The following is a 23,374-nucleotide window of genomic DNA, read 5'->3' as shown; positions in this document are numbered from 1 at the left end:
TAATTTCTAAATATGCACATATGATCAATTCAGAGAAAACACAGACCAGTCCCATTTCCTTTCATAAGGAAGTGCATGTTATTAAACACAGTAACTGGCTACGAGCAATCTATTTGACATTACAAATCTGTGGATATGTGCATATGTGTAAAATGAGTTTATGAGAATTCTATGAAATTGAAGTAATTTATTAAAATTAATTTGACAAGATTTTACATGAAACATTTTTTCCTCCAGAGGCCGTGAAAAGCTGTTTTAATGGAAAAAATCAAACTTCGGCATTCAGAAAATGTGACACAGGAGGAAGAGGTGAGACACATGGCTTTGTGATCTCCTAAAGACATTTGGATTAAGCACAGAGCAAGAAGAGTTCTTAGATAAACTTTGTCTGCATTTTTATCATTTTACCATTACATGTTTTGTCACCACGCAAATACTAGAGGCCAACTCCTGCTCTCATTAAAGCTAACCAAAGTATCATAAAATCCTTCTGCAGGCTCTGATCCTTGTTAGCAGGCCTTTGTAGTCAACGGATCTCTTCAATACTAAAGTCCACCCAGAAAGACTTGCTCCAGAATGTTTAGCTTTCCATCTGCCACATTAAAAAAAAAAAAAACCCTGAGGTTCATAAAGAGTATTTTCTATGTTCATGGTCTTATAACTGGGATTAAAAGCAAGATTTTCTGTTTGTCAAAACATGCCTCAGTCATTTCATCATTACTTACCACCTCCCTCACAACCTTTCTGAAAATACAATTAATGGCAGTTGTACTTCTATTTACAGATAAAAACATCAGAAACGTAAGCTTCAGTCATAGATTCCAGCTTATGACATATACCATAGCTTTTTTTTCGTAGACAGGAAAAGGCTTTTTAAGGCAGAACGCTTTTTCAGTTTAACTATTCAGTTATTAAAACTGAACACAGTTCAGCCCTTTCAGTCACAGTGGTAGGGGAAAACATAAAGGACAAAAACTGCTTTAATGAGCAACACGAAATACGTGTGTTACTTCAAATTTCACTTTTGTCACTAGTTGTGTTTCAGCTGGCGACATTAAATATAAATGACTCACGTTGCAATAGAACATATTGAAATCTATAAAAATGTCTAGCCACATGTGCATATTACCTTTAAAATGTAGCTTAAAAAAAATACTTGAAATTAAAATGACAGTACTGAAGGTCTTGGAACATTCCAGACTGTTACCTATCGGATTTGACAACTGTATATCACCACGCATATGTATTAGATGATATATTTTTTAAAGGATATCCAGATTTAGCAAAAATATTTCAAGCCTTATATTGGCGTAGGGTTTAATCTCTTTGGTTAATTTTTCTGAAGGTGTTAGGAAAGCTCAAGGGACTGACTTGATTTGCCTCAAACTGGTCACAGTAATAAAGACTGTATCATTATTGTCAATAAGCCATCTTGGGGTGTGGAAACAAAAGGAAGCATTCATGAGTACAGTAAGCATCCAACTTTTCTGGGATCTTATGAATGAAGTTTGGATTTGCTTGTTAGGTTTGGGGGATTTTTCTTCCCCTTTATTTGACACTAAGAAAGCAAAGAAAAACACACTGCCTAAACTTAATTTATATTTAATGGTGTTTTCCTGAAGAAGATGGAGGAATCCATTTTAAAATGCTTTCTAATTTTGTTCTGAGATGCTTCATACAGGAAGGTACAAAAGATGTCTAGGATTACATTCACCCTTGCATTTCAGCATGTACCATATCGTCCATAAAGTTCTTTTTTGATATTTCTCTTTTATATATATTGTTTAGATAGCTATGTAACAGGATTATTTAGATAACTTGCCCAAAATTACTCAAGATTTTGTTGAGATGATTCATAAACTCTCCCTCCCCCCGCCAATGCAGAAAATAAACCCAATATGAAATAAAAATCATGAATAATCCTCAAATGCTGCTACAGAGGATGTCTAAATGAAAATCTGCTGTTGGATCGCTACGTTGTAAATGGACCACCATGCCAAAAAGGAATGAATCATGATCTAAATTTAATATTCAGATTTCGAGTGTTTTGGATCCGGATCTAAATCTGCAGCTTGAACTAATCTCTAAGTTCTATAAAGAATCTAGAATTGAGTATGGTTTAGCCAGCCCTTTAACTTTGTCAGGGCTAGTTGTCCAAATGCTTAAAGCATGAAGGTACAGGTCAGCAACCTGCCTTCTGTGCTCCTTAAGCTAACAAAAATCAACCTCTGGAATTCTGAGGCCCTTAGGACCTTGATTCTCTGTCAGAATCCAATGGCACCATGTTTCTGACCAGAACAATCATTAAGTGAGGCAGCATATGGCACATGAAACCCCATCCTCCAACAAAATCTGCTGTTGCTGATAGAAGTTGGCATTTGATGCTCACTAGCTTTTACTCAAACAAACAAACACAAAACATGACAGGTAGTTCTACATTTCTGGGTGACAAATTCCAGAACAGAGAACCTTCAGGGATGCTCAGGAATGCACCACTAATGATTTTCTAAAACATTTTACCATTAATCAGGAATTCATTACCATAAGCCATGTACAGGTCAGGGACAGTCCTGGGGCTGAGCTGGCAGGAAATTGTCCCCAAAAGAACAAAACAAAAGGGAATGAAACAACAACAACGCTACTAAAAGACAGGCCACTACTGAAGGACAGGCATCATTTCTGATGTCAAACTGGCAGCGAACACTTCTGAAAACATGACATCATCTGCAGATGCTGAGCACCTCGAGATCTGGCTCTGAGCTCTTCTGAAAATCTGTCTGGTATTGTATGCCTAAGACAATGCAACATAAACAGGGAGGCAGCTCAGCAACAGCTAGCTCATGAGCCTATCAGCGATGGTGGCTAACATTTTCAAATGTGGAATCTGAGGTTGATTTTGTGGTACAGGTATCTTGGATGAAACTGCTTTTTCTATCATTTCCAAAAAGTTTTACTTTCTACATTTGCATGAAAACAGTGTTTAGGTCACGGAGATGAGATCCAGTCAGCTTAAGTGGAAAGAACTCAAGAGATCTAGGCTCACATACCTGGCTTCAGTCAGGCAAAACAGAAATTTGCTGCTGAATGTTCAGCTACTGAGCTCTAACACCTCAGTCTTCATGTTTGGACTATATAAATCACTGAATTAGCAAGATACTTTGACAAAAGGAGAAACACTGATTCTTAGGGTCTGTCTACACATCTGTATGGTGTATAGTCGCACTGTCCTTAGCATTGAAAGTAGTCAAAGCATAGCTGCATAAAACACTAGAGCAGACTAGTTTACACTGAAAAAGATAGCTGTGTTTTTGGTCATTCTGACCATTGCAAGTATAACTCTAGTCAGAAGCCAATGCAATTTGGACTTTTCTCATTTAAATGCTTTTGAAAATGTTACAAATACTCCCAGACACTCCATTAGGAAGAATAAAGCTCATTTTGCAGGAATAACGTATTCCCAAACAGAAAAATAAAATAAAATAAAATAAAATAAAATAAAATAAAATCTTTCAGTATGGATAGATGAAAATTTCTAAAGGGATGAGGAGGGGAACAAAAAAAAGATTACATTAAAAAATTCTGCCCAAATTCTGTTTCCACTTATACCTTTATAAGTCAGGAGTAACTGTTTGAAGTTTTGAACTGCCCAGTAGTTAGAAGCTGATAAGTCAGCAGAATCAAACCCAATGGGTTTCTCTGAATTATTTCCATCACAAGCAATCACCATAATGTTTGCTGTGATTACAAATAGGAAAGTGACGCAATTAAAAGAAAGCAGTATGCTTTTATATCAGCTTTTGCTGTGGAACAAAATGAAAATTCATATTCAAAAGATGACTTCTACAAGAAATCACAGTGCAGTCTTGACAGAAACTGAAATTATCCAAGCAGGAAATTATGGAGAAATGCGAAGAAGACATAAGCTTTAAATCACAAGGACCTGATGGTGTTCATCTGAGGGTTTCTCTCCCCCACCTGATATTCATTTTCAAGGCATGGCAACAATGCTGTTCCAAGTAAAGCTGATCCAAGGAGAACTTCTCTAGAACAATTTGTATACTTATTTCTTACACCGATGCAGCAATAACTGCTGGTATTAAGATGCTATAAAAGTGGTGGTTGGCTTCTAATGACAAACCCATTGGCACAGAGATGTTACATTTCAAGAAGTCACTGTGTGTTTAGGAATAATAAAAAGAATTTTGGAAAGTCATATAAAACAAATCCGTTTTCAGAGAAAAAGCAGCTATGCCTTTTTTTTTTTTTTTTTTCATAAGCTTGTCTGAACTTATTTTTAAAAGCTACAGTGATGGGGATGTCCAAACTTTCCAGGTAACCTACACAAAGCTTAACTCACCTTATCATTAACGAGCATTTTTTAGTATTAACTTAGCTCTCCTTCACTGCAATGCAAGCTCACCTGATTCTCAGCAGAGAACAATTTGTTCCTTTCCTCTTTACATCAGCTTCTCGTGACTAGAGAAATGTTACCACATGTACCCTTAGTCTTCCATCTCCCTTATAATCTCCCCTTTTAGACGATGTTTGGTGCAGCTGGGATTTTTTGTGCTGCCAAGGGGTGTCCTCATTTTCTTGAAGTGTGGAGTCTAATATACAGCATTAAGCGAGATCTTGAAAGTGGTGAGAAAATGCTCTGATGCACAGGTGATGTAGTATGTATTCTAATTGCTACTACTACTGGAGCAGTATGCCATCACTGACTAACATTCAGTTTGAGATTCCTTATAGCCCGTGAAACTCTGCTTCCAATTCTATTCCAGTCCTCCTAAAATCTTATAACCATCACTAACTCAGTAGTGATAAAAATTCAGTAATCAGACTCTACTTCATCAGTCAGGCCATCAGTCAGAAATAGGTTGATTTCTGGAACTTAACTGATACATACTTTCTGAAGAACAGAGAATCACTGATAAACACTCTTTGCCTATAACTTTCCAAACACCTAAACTGTCATACCTATGTATTTTTGTTCATATTTTAATATACATTACAATAATCAGACTTCTGAAGCAGGTTGTTTGTTGTATATTTAAATGTATTCCTATATTTCTGTGCATACAACAGAACAAATCTGTATGTAAGTTTTCTTTCTGACCCTGAGTACTTTTCAGCTTATTTTTCACTTTCCAAAACTACTTACAGGAAAAGAAATGGAAAAGAATATTTTATTATTATACATTTCAATTCAATGGTATGTGAAGCCACAGTGAGGCTGCTTTCTCTAGGGAAAGATTACAAGCTACTGTGTTAAACATCTGTGCTATTATTCATCAGCCTTCCTGTTTCCTACAAGTTTCCTGTATGACTGAACAGCCGTATGCTTAAAACACAACAGCCCCTAACAGCTACATGTAGAAGTGAGTCTGTTTATGGAAAGTAAGTTATTAGATTTAGTCCTAAGATTCTGAACATCACCCTGTGAAATGCTCAGCAGTTTCAAGTCTCATTGAAATCACTGGAACCTGAGGCCATCACCGATAAATTTATAGGATTAGGCAAACGAACTGCAAAATTGGTTGGGTTTTAAACTGAGAACTACCAGCAGTAGTGGCAGTTAAGCAATTCCAGGCAAAAGAAGGTATACATTTTATTACCGTCTGATTATGTACAGCAATCAGAAGCGAGTGCAAGCACTGAATGGCCAATGTATTTTACATGGCCAACTTCAAGCTAAATATTTAAGGGCATTTAGACATTGATTTCAATGTAAGTTCATTGACAATACCTTTAGAAGTCTGTATCTTTGTGCTCCATAGAGCCCAAATTCACCTCAACAGCTACTGATCCATAAAAAGTTCATGAGCCTCAAGGGATGTACACTTAATCACAATTCAGCTAATCCAGAAAAATACATTCTTCTGGGAAACAATGAGGAATACCAGAAACTGTTTAATGTAGAAAGAGAAGAACACCATTCCTGGCTAACTACATACAAAACAGATGAAATAAAAGTTTAAAGAGGCTTTCTGCTTTCAAACAAGTTTGTGTGAAAACTAGAATACTAAAAAGACAAAAAGTTTAATTACATTGTAAATAATTGGAATTTGGGGTGCCCAAAAGAACCGATAATAGATTATTAGCTCTTGCTTTATACCATCATTGCAGATTGGAGAACAAATATTGATATAATCAATATTGATGTATTGATGTAATCATTCATAATACTAAGGAGATCACAAGATCACCCCCTCTTAAGTATTTACCAGATAGAGGCAGCTGCACACATGAAAGAAAATCGGAATTACAAAACTCATTGTTCCAGTAAGCAGCGAGGAAACCCAAGGACAGAGCCATGACAGTAAATTGTAGCATGCTCATTCTTTTCACTGAATAACATTACCAAAAAAAAATGTATTTATGTATTTTTTGTACTTGTCCACCTGCCTGAAAATTTATTTTTTATTTTTTATTTATTTCTTAACTGAAATCAGACTACTGCAAGGGAGAGAAACTCTGGAACATTATTATTAACCTGGAAGGATGCAGGTGGTTACACCTGAACAAAATCATTTAATGCACCAAAGCATTTAGCAGACGGTATTCAATCTAAATCAACCAAAGTTCACTTCCAGGTGAACATAATTCAATGTTCTGAGAATACAGAAAGAAAGCAGAAATACCATTTCAGAGAAGTTGGTGGTAATTTAAAACCAAACCAAACCAATAAAACTTTCTCAATGGAAAAATGACATCTATTTACAGTCAAGTAAGTTACTGATTTCCTCAGAGAACTTGCAAGAGATGTAACAGAACCTGCATTCATATGCTGCATAGAAAGCATATAAAATAACAGAAATAAGAACTGGAAGAAGCACTAAGATTTCCTGATGCCTATCGCACAGCAGAAGAGATCTCATAACTCTTAGTCACTGAAACCTGCTAATCAAAGGGATTCCTCCAGCAAATGCAACCATCTTTCCTAGACTGCTGTTGGAGCTAAAGATTTAGCAGTTCCCTCTTCTACCCAAGAAAGCGCAGGGCAATGCTTGTCTAGAGTGACTCCATTGGTAAGAAAAGTTAAAATATCCTTCATGTGCAAAGAGGAAGGCACCACAGTTAAGCCTAGGCTTTCTGCCAGTGCCTTGGCCAACTGCTTTTTACAGCTCTTTTCCCTATCTCACTGCAGGTCTGCAAGGAGGCTTACAGACGCAAAAGGGTACCTTACCATTCCTAAGAATTTAGTAATGTGCTGCAGTTAGTTCTGAAATGCTGAGCACTTACAAGTCTGTCTGCAGTCAGGGGTATTCGGTGTACTTCTGAGAAGTCCATAGAAGCAGGACAGCAACCCAGGACAAACTGCAAATAAATCTAACTTCACTTTCTTGGAGAACACTGAGATGACTAAGCTGGTAGGGGGACTGATTAACCTACAGGTGCTCATCTTCAGAAAATGGCACGTTCCCTAAGTGCCAGCTGAATCATGATGGCATGCCTGCTCCTTTCAGATTTTATTGTGTGGAAAATGACTTCTGTAGATAACAGACAACAAAGGACTCAACTCACCAGTGCTCTTCACAGCCAAAATCAGAGGTAGAACAGCTGCTCGTACGCTGAGGATCTGCTACACAGCCAGTGCTGTTTTTCAGTCTTGTGTAGTTTTTACGAACAATGTATCCCCTGAAAGCTAAAAAACACAGTTATGCATCAGAGAAAAACTCTGCAGAGCTTGGAACACAGACTGGCACCTGGCTCTACAATTCAGAGCTGAATGCCTTCAACTTTTACTGAACCAGTGGGCAGAAAGAGCACTCAGCCCCTCACAGGGGTGCTTCAACATTTGCAATATTTACAATATTTGAAATTATACAGGGCTTTACTCTCACTATTATAGTAACCATTTGGCACATCCCAGGGAAGGAATAGTGGTTCTGAAAGGAGAACATGCCTAAATTAAATAGGAATGTATTTAAACATGCAGTTGAAAATCATTCCCCAAACACCTTCTTTAATCACCACTGCTATGATTTGAGCTGGCTGGAATTTTACAGAATGAGAAGTTTCATCTGCTTTTATTGCAGAGGGGTGGGGAGCCAGCAGGAGATGCATTCGGTTAAAACTAGAAGAAATTTTAATAACTTCTACTTTTCAGTGAACCATAACCATTAACAAAATATTTAAAATGTCTCACATAAAAATGATCGGGGTGGGAAATCTACATAGATTGGACTTTATACCATTAATTAAAAATACTAGAAATACTAAGCGAAGTAGCAAGTATGCAGTGAAATGAAATGACAAAGAAAAGGGCAACGAATAACATTTTGAAGATATCTACACCCTGTATTTCCATGGAGCATCTCTGGATTTGGGTACCTAAATATTTTAACTACATCATTAGCTTTATCTAATGTGAATTCACTGGAATTCTTGACATCTGTGAGTAGTTAGTAGTAAACCTCCAGCATGAACCAGAGATAGTGGTATATGCTGTACTTAGGACAAAAGACTTTAAAAAGCATTGCAATGTACAACTAAAACTGTATTTTTTTAAATTTTACTTATTTTAGGGTTTATATTAACCATTATTTTAAGTAGAACTATCCTGATGAAAGGGGAGAAAGGGCTGAATAACAAACTAAATGCGGCATCAGTGCCATAGTTTAAGTGTTACAACAAGAAGTTGCAGCACAAGAAGGCTGACAGCTGGGAGGGAGAGGAGCTGCTTATTAGCACAGCAGGACTGCAACTTAGAAACTGTGAAACAATAGTAAAAGAAAACTGGAGATCAAGATAGGAATTATTATGATTGGGGGGGAAGAAAGTCCAGGAAAAGCTTTTAAGCACACTAAATGCATGCAAAAACACAGGGTCAGTTTGTGGACTAATTACCAAAGGAAGAGGAATAAATCCTTATTATTGGAGTGCCTAGAATCTAGGGTTAAATATTACAGTGGGATGCAGGATAGACACAGAAATAGAGTGCAGGACCACCTCATGTAGGATCAGTGTCAAGATAACAATGTAGATTACACAGGGAAAGCAAGAGGTAGAATAAATAGACAATATAATAAAAAATAAATTGAGAACAGAGAAGACGATAGAAGATGAAGTTTTCCCTGTATCTCATGCCTGTTATTTTATGAAAACAGAATCATTACTTATGTAACTGAGAAAAAAAAAGTAGAATTTGGAATCTTGTGCTTATTACCAAATTATGGGATAACTGTTCTTATTTTCCTTTCATTTAATGACTCTTATAAATTTAGCTTGTCATTTTTTTTTTTTCCATAATGAAAAGATAATGGAGGAAAAAATAAAGATACCCTGATCACATCTGCTCTTTCCTTTAGGAAAGGCTGTAACTGATCCCCTCTTTTCTATTTTAATTCCTGTATAGTGTTAACAGCCTTCTTTCCAGCCACTACCTCCACAAAAACCTGCATTGTTGCACTTACTTGTGCAATATAAGAAAATAAAACCATCTGAATGGTTCAAGCTGTAGTATGCAATGCACCGTAACAATCTAAGCTTTTCACTGCTACTGATGTTTCCAGGGTAAGAAGCAGCAAAGATTGCCTTTTAATGAGAGGTTACTAAAATAAATAACCATTCACTTTACGACAGAAGCCAGGCCTGCTGAGGGGTTGTACTGAATACAGAGCTCAGGTATCATGAGGCTGAGGAACTTTCCACCCTTAATAATCAGACTGGAAAAGTCTGCCTATCTGGCAGAGATGAGCCAAGCACTCACTTGCCCCATGTGATCAGGCTTCCAATCCTTAACTATCCCCCACTGACCAGACAAGGAGCCTACTCTGATGTTGGCAGCAGAGACAGCTGGCCAGCAGCCATCTCTCTGCAGCTGAAACATGCTGAGCAGCAGTCAGGCTATGGACTACTGGAAAGATAAAGATGCATTGAAATAAATGAACTAGTAAGATAAACGTCAGTTTTCTTCCTAGTAATTTCTTAATGTTCAGTTGTTTTGTGGGAGTATATAAAATCAATCCCAATACCTGCTATGTTTGTTTTTGTTTGTTTGTTTGTTTTCCACCAGAAACTTATTAATGACAGTGAAAACCATTTTGGCCTTTCCCTCATTCACTACATATGAACTGCTTTATCTCATTTCGTAAATGTAATTTTAATTCTGACTTTTGTTTCCATAAATATTTCCAACTCCTCTTCAAGTTAAGCTTTCCACAAGCTGGTTTCTAATGTTCTTCTAGAGTACCTTGGATCAAACAGGTAAATTGCTGTATTTTTCCTACTTTCCCTTCGACTCATGGGATAACTGAAGTAGCAGGATAAACAAACATCTCTCTCTCAAAAAGTTAATCAAGAATTTGTAGGACCGCATCTTTTCAGCATTTATTAACTGGATCTATAATGTTTCAAAGGAAATTCATATGCAGAGAATTCTACTGGGGGAGTCTGAGAGGCTGGGAAGCTGCTCCATCACAGCAATTTGCATTACTGACTGGTGCTGGTTTTGACACTAAGCACTTGGCTCAAAGAGTGTGAAATTAGCAGACTCATGTTGCTAGTGCTCCATGAACAATCACTGCATCATTGAAGAAGAATGATTACCAGCTGTCACCTCATTTTCACCTTATGCATTCTATATTCCAAACTTTACAGCAACAGTATCTTTAACCCTCATCTTTACATTGCCCATGATGACAAGACCTAAATTCAAAGCAAAATAGGAATGGAGCTAAATTTTAGCATTCTTACTAGTCATTCGGTGTTGAAGAGTTTATGTGCCACAACTTAGGACATACATTTTTACTTTTTCTACCGACCAGTTCTCACATGAAGCGAGTGTTCTGTCAGCTCCAGCAGGTAGCAAACCAAGAACGTATTTACCTCTGGGAGTCTGAAGTTCGGTGTTTTGCAGTTAAAAACCTTTATTCTAAGATCTAAGTACTAAGGCATATACATTACATGCAAAGTTACACAATTCCAGATAGCAAAAGTCCAGACATTTTCCCCCCGATTCCCATAGGAAATATATTCTTACAGAGTGAATGGTGAAGCACAACGTAGAAAGATCAAAGCTAAACAATAACAGGTCTATGCAAGAAGTACGAAGACAAGAGATGAAGCAGGATTTTAAAATAGTAGAGGGATTCATTTTCAGCTGTAAGAAAACATGTTAAATAGGCATTTTCTACACAGACACATTTTAAAGCCATATTGTCACCTGAGATACTATGTGAGAAAAGCTTTGGAACTGAAAGCTCAGGTTTGCTGAAGAGAAGGTGTCATCATAGTTTGTAATCAGAAGTTCATTTGCTACAAACAGCATATGACTTTCTTAATTTGCCTAGATAAAAGAGCATTCAGCAGCTTAACTACCAACATCTGAGAGGATTTGGAGTCCATGAATCTGATTCTTCACCTCATGCCAAATTAATTCTATGGAACAGTAAAAGAGATGGAGAGTCATGTCCTTTGCTGAGTCCCATGAATACTTCCCCTCTTTCACCTATCACTCTGGATAGATCTTGGATGATGCATTTTTAATAGCAGAAATAAACCACTCATGTCTTACTTTCTTTGGTGGAAGCATTACAAGAAAGCAAGTCACAAGTTCTCACACACAAGTGTTAGCAATCAGGGTACCAAGTAACTAATAGGAAGACTCTCCAAGGCCACCATCAACGCTAGTGTCACTACTGCACATCATCACTTGGACATATGGGTTTTAATTACTCTGCATTACACTAAAAAGTTCTGTCTTGAGACTTGGCCAAAAAAAATGAAGTACAGATGACTCTGAAACTGTTTGTGAATATCAGCAAGGGAAAGGAACAGGTTTTCCAAGGCCTCTTGTCACCTTCCTGATTTTATCAAGGGCATGAAATCCTGTAAGAATGGTCTCCTTTCAATTTCAGTAACAGGAGGAAAAACTAAAAGGAAACGCAGATGTATCCACACAGAGCCTAGCTCCGAGATGGGTATATTCTAGAAGTAAAGAATGACTGGATGCCCTAAGCTAGTACAGAACACAAGGAGATGGAGAAGTAGGAGATGGAGAAGTAAAGATAACCAAAGCTGTGCAGCCTGCACAAACCCTTCTGGTTTGACCTGTATATGAAATCAAGGTAATACAATCAGTCAGTTCAGCTATCAGGAAGACAAAAACATACATCTCTTCAGTGGTTCTTAAACTGAGAATGTTATTAAAAAGGAAGAAATTGAATGATATAAAACAGTAAAACTGGATCTGTTACTTAGTGCTTGTTATGTTCAGGAATAATTAAAAATAGACGTATTTTTAGATATATTTATGAAGTGCTTAGAAATTTTTTGAACATTTTACTCATGCAGTTCATAGATCTTAGAATTTTTTGGAACGTTTTACACAGTTCATAGATCTTTATAACAGTATTAGCTGAATACATGCAGACACGTACATATTGACAGAAAAAAACAGGGTTCAAGAAATACCTCCTTTTCTGCTATTGAAGTCAACATTAAACTCTGCTGATGAAAAACCCAAAGGTAACACTTTTATTAAAAACTAACATTTATTATAGATATGAAATAGAGCATCACAGTCATTCTGAAGTCCTCTCTCTCTCTTTTTTTTTTTTTTTTTTTTTTTTTCTTGTAATGGAGTAAATTTTGCCAGAAGCCCACATAAGATCTATGTAAATAGTGAACAACGCTGCACAGGCAGGAGTTGTATAAAGAAAGCAATGCAAAGGGATACTTCATTTGGTTTCCTTCTGAAGGTCTATTACATTTTGGGGGGGGGATGGGGGAGAGAGAGAGAAAGAAAAGATTTTTTTTAAAAAGCACCCAAATCTTTAGCTCTTGATAAAGAATTTTCCAATACAATGTGACATATGGAGAGTGTGTGAGCACGTGTTGGAGGAGGAGATGGTGGCTCAATGGATTAGTCATTTGCCTTTCACCTCTGGAAGCATAGTTAAACTCAGTCCTGACCAGAGTTGCACAGCATATTCCAGATGGCTAAAGTGGGCCTAATTAAAATGAATTCAGTGATGTCACCTCAGATCTAAGTGAATCGCATGCACCACTCATTTGGCATTTTGGCAGTGTCAGCTCACAAATGAAATAAACAGATTCAAATCCTCCCTTAAGTCTTTCAGGACAACAGTCACTCCACATAGAAATACATGCTATCATAACTAGATAATGTGCTTTTATAATTCTATTATGTGTTTGTTGTTGTTGTTTGGTGTCTTTTTTATTATTATTCTAATTAATGTATTATTCTAATACAAAGAAAGTTAAACGAGACTTGCATGTGAGGCAAATCAGTGGAGCAACATTTTAGTCAGATGATTCAGTGGATATACACTGATTTGAACCAGCTGTGAATCTGGCAACATTATTTTAAAAAATAATTTATTTTAACAAAATCTTTTTCTTTTTCTGTAGACATAAATCAAAACAATACAAATCCCAATTACAAAGAAATACGTATACAGAAGTACAAAGTATTGCTAATGCAAATACTACACAAAATCATTCCTCACAATTCCTCTCTAAGTTAAAAATTGGCATCTTCTAACCTTCACAGTTTGGAAAAGCATGACAGGAAGGAGCAGGAAAGGTCTTGTGTACCCTGTGCACCATTTTAGCCATGTGTCTAACAAGATCCGTGCATTCTGAGAACTTGTAATGTAGATATGCTGAAGTAGGGTAGCTTTTTCTTCCCCACCTCATTTAAATTCAAAAATATTTTATTTCCTAGTAAGGGTGTTTTCTCTCATCTGAAATAATGACTTTTTTGTGTAATATTATACACTTAGGAAATGTAACCTCATGTATATTGTGAGGGTTGGTTTTTTTTGTAAGTTTGTTTTTTCTTCCAACATTTCATCAATGGATAGCGAACTGCTAGGCCCACAGAGATCTCCAGGCCACCAGCTCATGTATTTGAAAGGCATCTGTTTATTTTTAAAATGCAAATGTAGCCTACCTCAAAGACTGACTTGCAAGAAATGAACAATCTGAACAAGTCAAGAGGTTTCCAATCAGGAGCTGTGTTCCTCCTTTATATCAGGCTATGATCACTTGCTGTCAAAACCACTTAAACAATATCCTGGAATCTGAATGAAGTCCCCCCACAATTAAAATGAGCAGGATAATCCTGCAAGAATTATTCAGGCAAATCATTTTTCACACAGTTTAAAGTAATGATAAGGTCATTTACAAAAGAAATCAGCGCCTTTGAAATGCTGACTTGTAGACAGAGGACTGCCTGGAGGAGGGCCATAGATAACAGTGAAGACTGGCCTCCTAACACTACCCTCGCAGTCTTTGGAACTGATTCTGATGAAGAGAAGGCCCAATAAGGTTAATACCCCTACTTTGATCTCTGTCAAAGCGTACCAGCAAGAATTAATTTACATTTCAGATGAAAAAGGTTGACAGCATGAAAAGGCATCTTGTTTCTGGTATGTGAATGTGCTGTAATAGATCGGGAATTCTGAAAGGAAGTTCTGAGGAAGCTAAAGGGATAAGCCGAGCGGCTGCTTTTATTGGGAAAGAGATGAAAGGAAAACAAATTTCAATATGCGCTGTTCTGTAGAAACATGTAAGCCAAATGCTTCCTAAATTTCAAGGCCCGCTTGAAGATGGGGGTGGGGAAAGGAGAGGGAAGTACATATATTTTAATTATACGGTTTTGCTAATGTCTGGATGACAAATGCAAACAATAAATCTCATTGCCCAAAAGTGCTCATTTAAAAAAAAAAAAAAAAAAAAAAAGGCAAAGGTGATCGTACTGAGAAGCTGCCTTGAAATATACATTTGCATTATAAGATGTGCAGAGAAGGGAGAGATTTGGACTTGCTATTGTCTCCATGTCACAAGGCACTAGGGCAGTGTAACGTAAACAAGAGAAAGATCACCAGTGTATTTTAAAACCTGGAAAACGGCCACCATTAGCAAACATGAGCTTTGATTTTAAACACAAAATGATTATAGCAAATAATGCTACTGAATATTGATATAGCAAATAAAGAACAAATGTGCATGAGAAGAAATTTCAAAAAAGAGGTCCTAGATAGAGGTTTCCAAAGGCAGACGGAAATGTGTTGAGGATTACTGTTACTGTACCTCATTGAGTGCAGTGCCAAAGCTAGGAGGAGCAGCCAGTGTAATTAATACAAACAGAGGTACTCTGTGTCACTCTTAACCCTATAGTCCTAATGCTCATTCACCCAGACTGGTCACTGAAACTGTCAAGTGCCAGGTACAAAGAAAGACAGCGTGTGTGGTGGTGGGAAGAGTGCTAACAGCATTCCTCCAGCGTTAGGTCCAGACGGCTGAAAAGGACAGAACTGTCCAAATTCAAGGGTGTGAGTACCCTCCCACTGCCTCTGCCGTGTTCAACACAGTGTCTCAGAGATGACAGGAAGAAACACAGCTCTGAATCTCTTCCATGTGTGCAAACAGCAGAATAGATCATTTGCTTTCTCTAAAGAGTTAGTGATAAGCATGAATCTCCTGCATGCCTAAGAAATCTGGCTGGATAAAATTCTAAGGCAGAATGTCCCCTCCAGCCTCCAAGTGATACTGCTACACTGCAGCTGCCAAGTGAATCTGAGTTAACTCTCATCTTAAATACTGCTAATAGTGGGAAAGTGAAGGGTCAACTGTTTCACTTTCCTTTTTATAGCAAAAGGCTACCATAAAAGTCAGGAAATCATAGCTCAGGTATGGCCAAGCATAAATGTTGCAAATACTCCAGAAAACATGGTATTGCATGTGGTATTTGAAGATCTGGTCTCTGTGGTATCACGGATACAATAAATGACAACACAAAGGAGAAGATAAAGGGGGGATGCTTATGCAGTCCCTCAGTGCTTGCTGTAATAGGAAGAAAACATTTCTCCTTAACAGTTCTCCGTTGAATAGAATACTCTGCATTTGACCCTAGAGCTATAGTTTACGAGTATACATAACTGTATGCACACAAAGCTGTAAATTACTATTTTAACCTAATGTTAATCTGTTCCTTTCTGTAACCAGCTTGGTATTCTACCGTCTGCTGAAAGTCACACTGATACTTATTTTCAGAGTAGGAAATTTAGGTAAAAGAAAAAAAAAAAAGTTGGATTTACTGGAAATGGCTTGACAGCAGAATAAAGTAAAAGAATATTTATAACTCTTATTTTTCAGACTAACTTCAGGCTATATGATACAGAGCAGAGAGGTGACAGCTTAAGGAATTATAGCAGAGGCAGCTGGTAGAATAAAGGTGGTGCCTTGGTTTATTTGGAAACTCATTTGCTACAACTTTTTCTGATCAGCTACAGTCTTTCACCTGGGGTTGGACAAGGAAGGTGTATTACACTGCATCATATGGAGGCTGCTTCACACTGGCAGCATGCGAACACACCATTGAGTTCACAGCACTGGTTCTCAGATTTCTGTGCCATATGGTACCCTGCTCTCTACTAGAGACCTACACAGCCCTATGGGCCTGTTCCTCCAATAATCTCTTTAAAGTTATTCAAATTCATATTGATATGGCTGCATAGGAGTCTGGAAAAGAGTCAAAGACTGGCCAAAGCTGGCAAACTCAGCAAGCAGTTCAAAGGGAAACTTGGCAACCTGCCAGGACAGAGCTTGATACAAAGACAGAGAAATGCATGTCCAGTGCTTCCAATCCACACTTTTAGTCAAACAAATCCAGTGCTTCATACCAGCTCTACACATGATTGAATCATACTGATTGTGCTAAGAAGAATCTTAAAAAATTAACTCAACAGCTTATAATTTGTATATTTTGATTCCAGAAAGGTACTCAGAAAAACCCCGAAGTATCCTAACAGTCACCGATGTCATTTGATAGTAAAGAACAAATAATCAGAAATAATGTTTTTGGCAGCTTTTGTTTGGGCTGTGTGTATTTCTCTTGGCTATAAACACTGACACATGAAATCACCCGCAGCAAAATAGGTGTTGGCAACTGAAATAATGTTTTAATTACCTGCTTGAATATGTATAGCAGCATCAGTTCTTCTGTTCCTTATTTCCTTGTACTTCCTGCGAGCTTCATATCCTCTCCAGGCTAAAAATACAAAACCATGTGCTGGAAATTACGTTTATTTAAGGAAGTGCTACAGAGTCTACAGTCAGAGATGTGCTGAAACTTTCATCCCTTCTGCCACAACCACTCCAGCCCCCACTCCCAGTACCTCTTCCCCACCCACCCACATGTTGAACTCTGGGTTCATGACTGCAGTATTCACATCCTTGCAACTTCAAACACTGCTTCACTCGTCCAAATTTTAATCGTCACCATGTGCTCACTGATGTCCTAATCCAAAAGGCAAAGGTGCATGATAATTGTGCATCATCAGTCAGCACAAGAACTCCCCTTCTCACAAAGCTCCCCAAATTCAATGTAAGGAAGCCTGCTAGATTACTGGAAATCAGCTTTTTATGCCCACCCCATGACTTATGTTATCTGTAAGTCTGGTACACATGAGGAGGGAGAGAGGGAAAAGAGAGAGGGGGCCAAGATACTGCATTTCATCTATGTGCTGCATGCTAGTGTAGACACACCTAACAATATTTTCCATTTGTGCACAGGCATCACATCCAAAATACTAAAATATTTAAATAAAGACATTACTGAATACTAAGATGACACCTTAGAAGTAAATCAGTAATATTTGCATCAATTAGCTGGAGAGAAAAGTAACTCTGGCTATTTTGATTTCATAATAAACTATTACATATGAATAAATAATGTGCATACAATTTAACAGCTTGAAATACCAACATACTTAATGAAATAGGAAATGTGAACATTTACCTGACTGTATGGTAACAGCACTATTTTCTCTTTTCTCTTTGACTTTCTTGTACCTCCTTGCTCCAAGCCATCCCTTGATATAGGCTTGCATGACCACCACTCTCCCTATAACTTCTCGCAGGAATAAATTTAACTGTTCTATGTGGTAATACTTTAGAAAAACCTGAAATGGAACAACAAATGCAGTATTACTTGTGGGTAGTAGCATAACCTATTGTATTTTGCTTTTTCATTAATCTGAGGTCAGCCAATTTTAGGGCACTGTTGCTGGGAAAACTTGTAAAATGCCAGTTCCTGATATAGCAATCTTGTGAATTAAATATTTACTCTCAGTGTGTTTGTGGAACTTCGTTACTGCACTGCTTATAATTACCCCATTGCAAAAACAACAACATATTTACCCCCTTTACAACGTAAATTGGTCAGGGGGATGTTTACATATAGCCACAATTTTGAAATACACAGCCTTTCTTGATAGTGGAAGGATAAATCCTGTAGTATATTTGTTTTTAGACAATATTGTCTAACAACATTCCACTTCAGAAGGCAAATCCTGTGAGTAGCTATACATACTTTTTCTGGGTCTTGAGCAGGAAATGTCTCCTTGTTTTTCCTTTGTGCACCATAAAACAACTCAGGATACAACATAACTTTCTTTTCACAGAAGTCAGCCACCCCATTTTAAACCATGATCAAAGGCTCTTTTGTCAAAGAGCCAGAAAATCTCACCTGAAACTCCACAGATAATGTACTAACCAGGCCCACAGGATGGGCCAGAGCGTGAAGTTTCAGTCATGCCATGATTAATAGCAGGAGGAACTTCAGGGGGACACTACCACAGCAGGCACTGACAAATGTACTGTCCTTACCAAGGCAGCCACGTGCATAGCGCACTTTGGGGAGGTACCCAATGCACCTTTCCTCTTGTAGCATGAACTCAACTAGCTTGGGAGGGCACCAGTGTAACCTGGGAGGCTAAATCACTGGAACAAATTCCTTGCTCTTTTCTTCATTTATGCAGTACTTTGCAAACCACTATTAGACATGTTTGGCGCTAAAAGGACACTATCCTTGATAAAATGTTAGCACACTCTACCTTGGTTTTCCCAAGAATCCAGTTTTCTAGTTTAGATTTCTCCAAAATGGCAAGACAGTTTTCTCTGCTACCCAGGGGAGTCTCGTGTGCCTTGAAAGCAAGGTAGTAATACCTGCAAACCCAAATGACAAAGAAAGAGTTGACTCAGCAATAAACATATACTTTCACTGTTCTTCTCTAGCACAGAGATGTTATCTCCAGAACTCATGGGCCAAATTACTTATACTCACTACTCGTTTCATAAATCAGCTGTCCTGGACTTATATTTGAAAATATACATGACAAAGGGAAATAATTGTTACTACGGTGGTGACAAGAATCTGCTGCATTGTAGAGATCCCCATCTGGGCTACCTAGAAAGGTCTTTCACAAACCAGCGCAACTCAGGAAATACCCAAGGTTGCTCTGAATTTTTCAGAAGAGTGAAAGAACAACAGAGAAAATGAAAAGTGATAGAAAGCAGAGTGAAAAAAAAGGATGGCAAAATAAAACATTTTGCACAACGTGTAAAATAAGCACACCATATACAGAGTGGCATACTTCTGCACAGTTACGTATGAAAGCTACACTTGCAAATCTGCAAGTTCTGCTGAACAAGCAGGTATTCAGTGGACCTTTACAGATTTCGGAGTGGGAGAAAAAGTCAAATACTAATACCCAAGAAGGAGAAAGACACCAAAGATTCATGACCTGAGGTCTGTTTTTTTATGAGAAATGCCAAGAAAGGGTATTCCATCAATAGAATCTTTCAGTATGTTAGTTACTTGCGTTGGTCATTTTTCACAAAGAAATGTAAGTGGCCTTGGCATTCTTTGGGAAACAGAGGTCCACCTAAGAAGTCTGAGCGTTCTTGAGCTTGTAACAATATCACTGCCATCAATGGCTCCTGGGTAATTTCTGTTTTCAGTATGATTAATAGAACGACTGCAGATATTCAGTCTGTGAAAAGGCTGGTGCTAGTAGGGCGGGCTGTACAGTCTATATTTGTGCTAATGACTGAATATTGATGCTGAGAGGTGCTACTGAGTGCCAAAATAAAGATTAGTTTACAATAAAAACGACTCTCATATCAATCTTAATTTACAGAAAGCAGGATGCTCAGACTGCTGAGTACTCACCTGTGTTTCATACCTCCAGAAGAGGTTATATTTATGCATAATTAGAACAATTGGCATTACTACCTTATCAACAAGGATTTTTCTCAATGCTGATGGTTAAACAAAACTAGTAGCTATTTTAAGGAAAAAAGTGAACTCCTCTTCATATGAATTTAATCATTTTTAATATGCAGAAGGATTTCTGTGGTTATGTAAGTCATTAGGCATCATGTCTTTTTTCTGTTTGATTGGGACAAACAATTAATGGAATGATTACAATGAACTTTAGTGGCCTTCAGATCAGGCCCATGGTAAACAACATTGACTTTTGCTTTGTTCATGTTCCCTTGTTCACATGAAATGAACAGCCCCTAACAATTATGTGAAATAAAATTATGGTGCAAATAGTTAATGAAAAAGGGATGTAAACATGTTTGAACTGAGCAGACATGAGGAATGTCTGCTCAAGCCCTGCAACAAGCCCTGCCTGTAAAGCCACCATGTGTTCGTGAAGGATGTTTTTTAGTATTTAAGCAACTATTGCAGACAATTATGTTACGTAACAGCAAGATCATGGGCAGTTAGTTTAAAAATATAAGGTTATTTTGCCACAAGTACACAGTTAGATGGTAGCAACTGCCACCTCATTTCTCATTTATGAACCACCATGTGTCTTCTTGGTCTTTGTTAAGTTACACTTCTGCAGTAGCTTCTCTATTTACTTTGTGTCTGAAAGGAACTGGCAGGTTCAGCAAACTGTTATCCTTATTATTAGCACGGGGAAGAACCATCATCTGCTCCTTAAAATAAAGAGAGGAATCTGACCAGTGAACCTCAAAGACAGATTCCTCTGCAGCCACATAGAGGCAAGAAAAAATCCTACCTCATACTGAAGAAAATACAGAGAAGCAATTATAAAGAATGGAAATAGACTTTTAAGGCAAGACTTTTTTTTTTTTTTTTTTTTTTTTTTTAATCGGGAGAATATGATTTTCAAATATTAGCTCCAGTTAATCTCTAGAGATTAGCTCCAGTTGTCACAAGAAGGAAAAAAGAACCACTAAAAGTCAATAAAGATCAAAGGGGAACAAAATGATGTCTGAAGGAAGAAGCACTGGAATCAGTCGTGGACCAGAGACATAGATATTCACCAAGTGGAAACATTGCCCACTCTGAATAATGATAGGAGATTATGTATTACCGAGTCAAGGTTTTTAATGCAGTAATTTTCTCAGTAAGATGATATTGCAAATTCTTTACCCAAGTCCTTCAAAATACTAACAGTCATGGCATTGAGCAGGTATGGAGAAATGTGGTGGATTTAAAAGAAAAAAAGTACATTTCCTCCACTTCATTACTCAACTTAGTGATGCCTGCTTTCACAAGACAAACAACGTTCCAAGTTGAACTAATAAAAGTCAGATTTAAAATATACATACCCCAAACAATTTGCAATAGTGTGCGATTTCAGCACATACTTGGCAGATATGTCAGGGAAGTTGCACCGATTGTGAATTGCTTTTTGATTCAAAAGCTAGTTGAGATAGCCTTGTAATTTATACATATGCATAACTTAAGCAGTTCCTTTCCTTTCTTAGAAGGAAGGATGATTCAAGTTAATGCTCATATCAGGTTTCTGCTTGTTCATACATATTTTGAGACATGTTGTAGTTTAACACCATTGAACATTTTTTAGATAACACTGATTCAATAAAATAGTCAAGGAAACCCCCATTATTTTTAAATCTAACTGTTTTATCAATGACAAGCAAATGCTTTGTTTTCTACCCACTGTCTGTTTTCATGATTAAATCACCAACTACAAATGTACACGTAATTTGACTTTATGTGCTCACTGTATATACTAACTGCATCACAACATACCACGTGCCATATAGGGTCAACCAACTATTCTACCAAATCTAAGATCTTTGTATGGCAATAGACCACATTCAATATTCTGGAGGAAGGTAAGATGTTTCTCCTTAATGTATCTGGTGAAAGTTTTAAAATATTGTATGTGGTAAAATAGTAGTGAAAATGTCTGTGTGTGCACCCAAACCTCTGGCTGCAACTACAACTATGTTCATTTTTATTTAGTGGCCTAATTACATTTCTATCATACTTAGGTAAATCAGCTGTACTGAGATTAGAGAGTGACCTCTATTTACATCATTTAAGCCAATGTTTTTATGTCTATTTAAAAACAAAGTTTCTAGTCCTTCATGTGCTGTTATATCAACGCAGAAGGTCTTAACGAAACAGTAATGTACAATTTAGTATCACTGGAAAAATACAGGTAATTTAATTGTAACTGGCACTAGATTTATATTCAGACATTCATATTATGGACTCTATATTGAGAGTATAAATCAGAAAACGTAACTGAAAAATGACAGCAACATCTACGATACTCTTAAAAAACATCTATAGAACTCTTTAGTAAAAGATACCTAACACATGCTGTAAATCATCATATATTCACAGAATCAAAGAAATATTCCAGAAAAGCAAGATTTAGTCCATTCTGTATATATAAATTGTAAGGGATTGTCAGACTTTTCTCTCCCAGAGGTTTTGAACTTTCTCTACCCTACAACTGTTTACCAGTGTTTTGTGGATGACAAGAGTCTAGAAAGCAGATGTGGAAGACAGTAGATTATCATATGTAAGGTGTGCAGAAATAGTATACAGATCTGGTGACATCTTAAAACCATTAAAAGAAATAACAAACACTTCCATTATTATGGTAAGATCAAAATACGGGGGGGTTTCAAGTTTTGTCTCCAAAAATCACTAGAGGACTTTGGTACAGAGTAGACTCAGTGTTAAAAAGTTTGCATTAAGAATGTATCATTTAGAGAGTAAGCATTTATTTTCTCTGTAGCAAATCTGTTCACTACTAATTTAATTCAGCGCTTCCCTAATTTTTAATAAACAAGACAGAAGAAATGTCAGAAGAAATGTAACACAGAAAATTTAGAGACTGTATTGGTACCAGGTGTACCAACAGGGTGACCTTATGCCAATTCGCACCGTGAGATTGAAAAAAGCAGAACCAACCTTACTGGGATCGTTGTTACAGTAATATAACTGGTATTGTCATGAGCGTATGATCTGAATAACATCATCTGGCTATTAAAGAGAAGGTGGCACTCATAGGAAAAGCGCACCCTGTGTCCTAATGCTGTACAAAGAACTTTAATGCAGAATGTAAACTGGCAGAGAAGTACAAAGAAAGAAAAAATACAATCCTTATACAAAACTTGTACAATACTTCCCAACACATTCCTGTGTGCTTATGAGGCACTTTATGCTTGACATCATTTAGCACCACTAGACTCTTAAGTCTCTTATCTTTCAACTCATGATAGAGTGTATGCTGCATTACAAAGACTGTACACAGCT

At 37.3% G+C, this 23,374-nt stretch overlaps 1 protein-coding gene across 8 annotated transcripts in view; it reads right to left on the bottom strand.

Moving 5' to 3' along the window:
• The window catches only part of MYO3B (myosin IIIB), a 192,474-nt gene that overhangs the window by 41,411 nt on the left and 127,689 nt on the right, over nt 1-23,374 (bottom strand). For all 8 annotated transcript variants that reach the window (XM_035332279.1, XM_035332278.1, XM_035332273.1 and 5 more), the window contains 4 exons: nt 18,870-18,981; nt 17,774-17,936; nt 16,943-17,023; nt 7,525-7,645 (listed from right to left, as the gene is read on the bottom strand). In XM_035332279.1, the coding sequence (XP_035188170.1) occupies nt 7,525-7,645; nt 16,943-17,023; nt 17,774-17,936; nt 18,870-18,981 (477 nt within the window). The remainder of the gene's footprint in view (nt 1-7,524; nt 7,646-16,942; nt 17,024-17,773; nt 17,937-18,869; nt 18,982-23,374) is intronic.

This window comes from Oxyura jamaicensis, chromosome 7, assembly GCF_011077185.1.
Source record: "Oxyura jamaicensis isolate SHBP4307 breed ruddy duck chromosome 7, BPBGC_Ojam_1.0, whole genome shotgun sequence".
Classification (NCBI taxonomy): Eukaryota; Metazoa; Chordata; class Aves; order Anseriformes; family Anatidae; genus Oxyura; species Oxyura jamaicensis.
This window is presented reverse-complemented; position numbering and strand designations above follow the sequence as displayed.